General features: G+C 42.0%; 3 protein-coding genes across 3 annotated transcripts in view; 1 reads left to right on the top strand and 2 right to left on the bottom strand.

The window, feature by feature from the left end:
• The window catches only part of Dmtn (transmembrane and coiled-coil domain 2 protein Dmtn), a 13,097-nt gene extending 11,707 nt beyond the window's left edge, over positions 1-1,390 (bottom strand). The window contains exon 1 of the mRNA XM_026812382.1: positions 1,370-1,390. The gene's annotated coding sequence lies outside the window, so the exon portion shown is untranslated. The remainder of the gene's footprint in view (positions 1-1,369) is intronic.
• On the top strand, positions 430-3,459 carry LOC108623633 (F-box only protein 39). Its single transcript, XM_018022300.2, has 7 exons — positions 430-865; positions 1,206-1,438; positions 1,584-1,748; positions 1,815-2,041; positions 2,169-2,327; positions 2,475-2,639; positions 2,961-3,459. The coding sequence occupies exons 1-7, from the start codon at positions 674-676 to the stop codon at positions 3,110-3,112; spliced, it is 1,293 nt and encodes a 430-aa protein (XP_017877789.1). The 5' UTR covers positions 430-673; the 3' UTR covers positions 3,113-3,459.
• Positions 3,460-3,749: 290 nt separating this feature from the next.
• Positions 3,750-8,401, bottom strand: part of LOC108623595 (uncharacterized) — a 52,571-nt gene continuing 47,919 nt past the window's right edge. The window contains exons 10-13 of the mRNA XM_026812449.1: positions 6,309-7,220; positions 6,059-6,130; positions 5,376-5,708; positions 3,750-5,173 (exon numbers count right to left, since the gene is read on the bottom strand). Of these exons, the coding sequence (XP_026668250.1) occupies positions 4,666-5,173; positions 5,376-5,708; positions 6,059-6,130; positions 6,309-7,220 (1,825 nt within the window). The 3' untranslated portion in view covers positions 3,750-4,665. The remainder of the gene's footprint in view (positions 5,174-5,375; positions 5,709-6,058; positions 6,131-6,308; positions 7,221-8,401) is intronic.

Below are 8,401 nucleotides of genomic sequence, written 5' to 3'. Positions count from 1 at the left end.
GTTACATATGATTATTTGGCATTTTATTGATGTTGACAAAATCCGACCATCCCAGCCTCGAAACAGCGAAATTTGGGAAAAAAATTTCGCTTTTTGTCAATAACTCCCGAACGGATGGACGTAGGTGGACGTATTTAGGCTCATTTTGTAGGGGACGACGAGATCTACAATTTCTGTGCAAAAAGAATTCGCTAGTGCCAATAGTTAACGAGTTATTTGCAAAAATCTGTTTTTCTGTTTTTCGCCAATAACTTCCAAACGGATGGACTTAGGGAGACGTTTATGGGTCCATTTTGTAGGGGACGACGAGACCTACAATCTGTATATAAAAGTTTCTCGCTAGCATCAATAGTTTACGAGTGATTTGCAAAAAACGAAAATTTCACAAAATCTGAAAGCGTACGCCTTGGAAAAATCTCGAAAAAATTGAAAATCTTTTTTTCGCGGAATTTTGAAAAATGCTTCAAATAAAAGTTGTAGGTACTGCTATTACATGTAAAAAAGATCGTATACAACGAATGCGAGCCACGTGAATTCGCGCGATTCACCGTAAGCGATTTTCAATGACGATCGGGAGTCGAGTATCGCTGAGCCATGACAAGAGAACTAGACGAGGTTGCGACAGCTGCCTCAGCCACGTAGAGATGAAGACGGGCCAAGCTGAAACTGGGAGATGTGGGATCAGCTGCCGGAGCTGATACTGACGCAGATATTCAGCCACCTCGGTCGCGGGGACCGTGCCAATGTTGCACAAGTCTGTCAATCGTGGAACCGTGCGCTCGCCTCGCCGGTTCTCTGGCGTTCCGTCACAGTCCTCATCGATCGTGATCTGCGTGGTGACTTCCCGCTGGCGGGAGAACTAGCCGTACGCAAGCATTTAAAAAAATAAAAATAAAACTTCCCCGTCGTCCTTCCCTTCCCACGAGAACGATCAATTAGCTGGACGATTAGACGAGATCGAAGCTGAGCTCGATCTTTGGAGGCTAGTTGCCGGTGTCACAGATTCATTGTTGCCCAGCTAACGGAGATGGTCTGGCTTTTACGAAGTGAACAGAAGAACCTATTGTTACGACATTGTTAAACGATACAAATAAATTTCTTGAGTATCCTAACATCATTTCCTGTCGCGTAGTTTTAGTAAACGATCGCGTGCACCGGTTCGTACAATGTCATGGTGTATCACTTGTGTGGCGAACGCGTTTTAGGCGAAATATGGACAGCATATGCGAAGCCTGGAACTGGCCTGGTCCCGACCGTACATCTTGCCAAGAGAAGCTCGCATCACTCGTAACATTCAAGCCGAAGCTGGCGCCGACTTCCTCACGGTCGTCAGAGCCAAGAACGTGCAGTTGAAGAAACTCATACTCACCGATTGGATCTTCAGCTGCAAATGGGGCAACAGGGGGAAGCTGTTGTACGCCCTCGCCAACTTCTTAGGGTAATCTACGCGAGTACAGACCTAATCTTTCCGAACGAACACTGAGATGATTATCCGTCCCACTTTTACGCGTTTCTGCACCGGGGCTATTATCCTAAACGCTTACACGTTCCCACGTTGATCTAATCGACGTCCGTTTACGCAGCTGTCAGCACAACTTAGAAACACTGAGCCTGCTGAACGCGAATCTGGGAGTTAGCGACGTGCTCCGGCTTCTCGCCAGCGTTTCCAGAGGCTCGAACGAGCACCTGACGTACCTCGACCTTCGAGGCGCGTTCCGCGAATGGCAGGCACCCCATAGTAATCCAAGGCACGTGCATCAGCAGGATTCTACCCGGTCATCGTGAAACCTTTCTACATCGGAAGCAATTTTCAGATATCTACGTCTGCTCGGTCGATTTCGCGCGTTAACGATACTCCGGCTCGATTATCCGGCGCTGTCCGATCAGACCCTCAACGCTTTGACCAACGCGGCGCCGAAAGTACTGAAAACGCTGCACATATCGGTGAGGGACTCGGATTCGAGGCACCACACGATCGCCGACACCGCCTGGCACGATTTGGTCCTCGTTTGCCCGGAGCTGACGGTTTCTTATACTCTAGGTACAATATAATACAGAGTGAAATGTTGATCGCACGGTTAAACGACGTTTGATTACGGGAAAACGCGCGACGTGTCGATGACAACTGATTCTATGCACCATTTAGCTTGTTAAGTTTGATTTTTCAGTTAACATCTCCCATTACGAGGACATGTGCTACTTGCTGCTGCCCAGCGTGCCTTTGGCCAGGTTTCAAATGTTCAGCGGCCACGTCTGGGATCAGAGTAGATCGCGCAATTTCCGAAGCACTGTCGGACTGCTTATTACTCATTACACCAACACGCTCGGTATAATAAACCCCACGCGTCTCATTCTCTAACTGCGAAATACGCGAAACTCCTACGCTGATCTTTTAATACGAACTATTACAATAGCGATTAAGAAATTGGGATCGTTTGTTAAATTCGTTTAAATGTTTATATTGTGCTCCGTAGCGGAGGTGATGTTGCAATTGAGAAACAATCGCGAGATGCTCGACGATTTACTCGTCTCTATGCTTGTACGCTGCAAACACCTAACGAGATTACAGTACGACGGTATAATAAGAAGTCTTGATACCCTGCGTGATATCTGTCAGCTTCAGGCTGAAAGCAAGACCCGTAAGTTGTCCAAACATCTCTTATCGAAATCATGATTTCTGATAAAACGACGGTAATAAATCATAAGAGGAATTGACGTTGATCGAACGAATTTAGTTCTACGTTTAATGTTATTCGTGTATAATAAACGTAATTACTCTGCAAATGAAAATTTAAATGCGGACATTGACTTTCGAAGAGAATTATTTTTAAACACCAATTATATTTATGAAATTCAGCAACAGGAAATCGTGATTTTCATTTTCTCCTCCTTTAATTTATATGTACGAAACACATAATACGGTGATAGATATTAGGTAATGAGCTTTTGAATTTAAATAGGTTTCCGTACGATCCACGTGAAACCGCGCAACGTTAATGCTCGGAACCGCGGAATATTGAACGACATCAATTATCATTTCGATCACAAGATGATGGATCAAGGAGTAGATTTTCGTATCGAGGACCCGGCCTCGGTTCTGGTGTTCTACTAAAACACGGAGAGTTCTCAGCTGTCCACCGGTATCTGTCCCACTCGCGTCTCTCTCAAAGACAAAAAGAGAAAAAAAAAATAATAAAACTATATTCGCCCTGATTTTGGTGCGACTCATTCTTTTTTTTTTTTGGTCCATTTTTGATTGTATACGTTTATTTTGATAAGTAGAGTCGTTTATCCTTTGTTAAACACTTTTTACAGAACATAAACCAGTCTTATCGGATTTGCTTGGTTTTTATAATTATACAAGATAATATTTAAGCGCCGCATTGTGTTCACTCTTTCTTCCCGATAACCGAGAATTGTTCGACAGATAATAAAGATTTAAGGAATAAATTCACAGTATTATGAAATCACTTTTCTTTTTTTATTATTAATGCGTCGGATAAGTTTTCGCCAATAATAAATAATGTTATAAAAATGTCTTACAGTTACAGTTTGTAAAAATATCTTAAATAATAATAATATGAAAAATCGTTTCACTAGCTTTAATAAAAATTGTTCTCGTTGATTTCACGTTTGAATAACAGCCTTCGTCAAGCACAGCTAGTATACAGCAATATTATTTTAAAAAAGAAAACGTGTATATAAAAGTAGAAATCTAAACTAGTGTTCGATATATCACATTGCACCAATGATTTTTCTAAAGCTTCCGGTTAAACCATCGTAAGCCCGTTTTATTTGATACAAAGATTACTAAAATTGTCATTTGATTCGTTTTGCTCATTAAACAAGCTTTTACTTCCAATGTAGATTTCTGTTATCGTTGCTACCAGGCGACATTTGTGCAACTGATTTATAATGATCGTATCGTTCAATACTAACATCAAGGACGGCTTTATTCACGTACGACGTTGTTATCACTTAGGATAAAAAGCTTAAATCGTTTACGCCTTGAATTTATGAGATTATCGAAGGAAATTCGCGATATCAGAATATCTAAGAGACTGTTTATAGGACTAAGGATGTTCGTGTATTATATTTAGGACGTCCTCTTGATGAAACTTAAGACAAAAGCTCGCTTCTTTGAATCGATCGAGCTCGAGTGGTTAACCGCCCAGGTGGATGGCGATTGTATGGATAAGGGTTGCCCTGATTCCGCGAGGGTCTCGTGATCTCAAGGGTCATAAGTTTCTCCTGGACGTTTCCGTGCTAAACGAGTTACGATCTATTTTCTTTCGGCGAATAAGAATAAGTAACCAAAATATCAAATCTGTTTCAAAGATTAAATTCACTGGTTCAAGTATTTCAGATCTCTTGCGTGCAAAGTTGAGCCTTTTTTTTATTAGCCACGTCGCGTATTGATTTCTTATTCGCGTCGGTTTATAAATAAAAAAGGATCGAGTTCTTGGCCTCGTAACATTGAACTGTTTTTTAAAAATATTTAGATCAATGAAAACTAAATTGCAACAAGATAAAATGTAAATTATTCTTTTTTTTCATCAAAAGATTTATACGAAGCTTGAATGAATTCTTGCATTTCTCGATTCAATTTTATATAAGAAGTCAGTAAGTTTACTCACGGTATAATTTCGTTTCCCAGCTGTTCCTTCAGCGACAGGATTTCAAATGAGTATTCAGGACGGTCCTGGTAACGAAACCTTTGCCGCAGCGCGTGCAGACGTACGGCCGTTCGCCGGTGTGATAACGTTTATGAACGACCAGCGTGGACCTCTGCGTGAACGCTTTGCCGCATTGCTCGCACGAGTACTTCCTCTCGCCGGTGTGTGTCACGTTGTGAGTCCTGAGCAGCGTTTCACAAGCGAAACATTTACCGCAGACCGCGCAAGTATACGGTTTCTCGCCGGTGTGCGATCTATTATGAATCTCGAGGCCTTTGGCCGTCTTCAATTCTTTGCCGCAAAGCGCGCAGAGGTATCGCCGTCTCTCGTAACCCGGGGTTCCTTCGTGCGCCTTCACCTTGTGCTGCTTTAACGCTGACTTATACTTGTACGTCTTACCGCATACATCGCATTTATGTTTAACGATTACCCCCTCCTCGTTCTCTTGAACTAATGCCGCTGGGTCGTAGTGGTACAGGCGATTGTGCTCTTTCAAACTGTGAATCGGGAAGATTCTAAGATCGTCATGGTTTTAAGATTTAATTCCATTTACTTTTCTATTCCTGAGTGACGTACGGAGTGTTTCCGAAAATGTGAATGACTTTCGGAAGCACTCTGTATATTTTGTATAATTGATTCGTTCTATCCTTTCACGAATGAATTACTTAAGGAATAAAAGAGAATAGAATATTCGTGTACCTGAAGATATCGTCGAAGGTAGCACCGCAGGCGTTCTCGCTGCAGATCTCGCAAGTGAATTTGATGTCCAGGCTGTGATATCGTTTCGCGTGCCTCTCCACGTCGGCGGCGTTCACCCCCATGAATCTGCATTGACCGCAGGCGGTCGTTTTTGGAGTATGGGAATTTTTCACGTGCGCGTTTAGCATGAATTGCTGTGGGTACGCTTTCCCGCAGGTGACACACTTAAACGGTCTATGGATACCGTGAACGATCCTCAGGTGGGCCACCAGTCTCGTTACGAAGTGAAACTTCTCTTGGCAGAAGTCGCAGACCTTCTCGTTCGCTTCGAATCTAGAAAGGAAGAATCGATTTCCCGACGTGCATTGCATTTTTATTTTAAACACAACATGTAACTGGATTTAGGATCAGTCGAGTTTTACATGTTCGTTTTTCTAACATAAGTTTAATACGTGATCCAATTATTTTTATGATCAAGCAATCTTATTTCTAATGTATTGACACCTTTATTCTAATACCACAGATTTTACAGGAGAGCAAAAAACTTACTGTTTCTGTCCAGTTTCATGTTTTATATTATTCTCTCATATATTTTAATTCAGAAATCATTTGTGGAGTCGAGATTGAAATATTAAAAATATTTTTAAGATAAGAACGAAGATACGTATTTTTGTAAAACTCACTTCTGTTGAGGATCCTCAATCTTGATTCTGAAAGCTTCGATGTTGCTCTCATCGTGACCGTTGCTCCACTGACTGGAATAACATTGACAAATAATATACACATTCACAGGAAGCATCGAGCAATGAACACCGTACATTAGGAAAGTGAGCCATCATCGACTGTTCTTATAAATGCGCGTGTATTTCTCAATAAAATACAAACTCCCATAAAAAATCATTTTATTACAAAAGACAAGTATCGTGATAAAATCAAGTCTTCTCGTGGACCTTCCGATGTTTCTTGAGGAAACTGCCGGAGACGAATCCTTTGCCGCAGTCCAGGCATTGATACGGTCTCTCGCCCGAATGGTACCGGAGATGCAAAATCAGGGAAGTCCTCTGTGTGAACCTCCTGTCGCACTGCGAACAACTGTACGGCTTCTCGCCAGTGTGTATCCGTCGATGAATCGCGAGATTCTCTTTACTAGAAAATTGTTTCTCGCAGAAGTCGCATTTCGCGATCTTCTCGTTCGCGTGGCCCCGCCTGTGGACCATCAGTCGCCTTTTAGAAGAGAGCACGGCCCCGCATAGGTCGCACAGATGCATCTTCTTCTCGTGCACGCCATGCCGCTGCTTCAAGTGCCTCTCAAGGAACATTTTCCGTGTGAACCCCTCCAGACAGATCGTGCACACGTGCTTCTTCCGTTCGTTCTTCGACCTCACCGGCAAAGTGTCGGCGTGATGCATTCTCAAATGATTCGTCAGGTTCTTTTTATAAGGGTAGGACTTCTCGCAGTGTTCGCAACGGTACAATTGCTTACGCGTGTGCACGTTCACGTGTTCTAAGTATTCCGTCCTCAGGAAAAACCCTTTCTGGCACAGCTCGCACTTGAACGAATAGTCTTTGGTGTGCCGGCGGCGGTGGCTCTCCAGATTCGATTTCTGGTTCGATCTGTAGTCGCACAGGTCGCAGGCGAATTTTTTCGAACCGGTGTGAATCAATTTATGACGAGCTATGTTCATCGGGCTCCTGAACGTCTTTCCGCACTCGTCGCAGCTGAAGGCTCTCTCGATCCCGTGCAGATTCTTCAGGTGTTCCACCAGCTTCCGCGTGTGGCAGAAACAGGCTCCGCACTTCACGCACTCGTGAACCGTACGCGAAATCACTCTTCGAGGCCTGAAACAAAACGAGTCATGAAGTAGATAATAAATCAGAGGATTATTTTATATGGGATACTTAAATTTATTTTTTACCATATACCTACCGATATTTGATGAATGGAATGGTTAATAACACCGAGGAGAGATTACCACCGAGGAGAGATTACTAAAGAGTGGCAGCCTTATGGGACCTCGCGGCCCCAAAACCGGTCTGCAATTTTTGATGACCTCTAGAATGAGCTGGGCCGAAAAGTAAGAAACACGCAGCAAAACTGACGTCGGTTTTAAACTGCATTACTGTGTCAGACTGTCAGACGTGTTATCGACGAGTCGTCGATGCACCGCTAACGAAGTAATATCACAAACAAAGTACACAAAGAAATACATTGATCAATTTCTACTTATGTATACTTTGTTTGTGATATTACTTCGTTAGCGGTGCATCGACGACTCGTCGATAACACGTCTGACAGTCTGACACAGTAATGCAGTTTAAAACCGACGTCAGTTTTGCTGCGTGTTTCTTACTTTTCGGCCCAGCTCATTCTAGAGGTCATCAAAAATTGCAGACCGGTTTTGGGGCCGCGAGGTCCCATAAGGCTGCCACTCTTTAGTAATCTCTCCTCGGTGGTAATAATAATTTAATATATACAGTCGATCTTATGATTTTTTAATCTCTTATTATAAAAACGAAACTGATCTGTACATATTCTTGTAATAAGGATCGATGTACAAACGAATAGGGACGATGATCTCACTTATAATAATTTATAAGCAATCGTTAAGTCAGGGTAGGTAAAGATTTATTAAAAAAATTCTACTAACAATTAAAGTTCTGCACTTATACATCTTCTTATATAGATAAGGTTCTTCACAGTAATTATCAGTAGATATAACATATTCACTTCGTAAAAAAAATTCACTGTCAGAGATCGATTCAGTAACAATAGACAACACAATAGATACTTGTCTCACGTTTCGTAATCACGTCCTGCGTACGAAGTGTACACACTTATAATACCACACTACATATTTTTAGACGAATAAAAGGATTTGAATTTTTCAAAGTATGCGCCTGTCACCTCAGAAATTAAAATCGTTCTGTTTCAATAAAAAGAAAATATCATCGTAATCTTTGCAGTCTTTTCTTTTAAGAATTTATCAATAAATGTGTTTTTTACTCGATGAAAATTTATTCGAGTA

This window comes from Ceratina calcarata, unplaced genomic scaffold (assembly GCF_001652005.2).
Source record: "Ceratina calcarata isolate Rehan_Ccalc_2016 unplaced genomic scaffold, ASM165200v1 scaffold115.2, whole genome shotgun sequence".
NCBI lineage: Eukaryota > Metazoa > Arthropoda > Insecta > Hymenoptera > Apidae > Ceratina > Ceratina calcarata.
The sequence above is the reverse complement of the archived record's forward strand: the minus strand, read 5'-3'. Positions and strand labels throughout refer to the sequence as shown.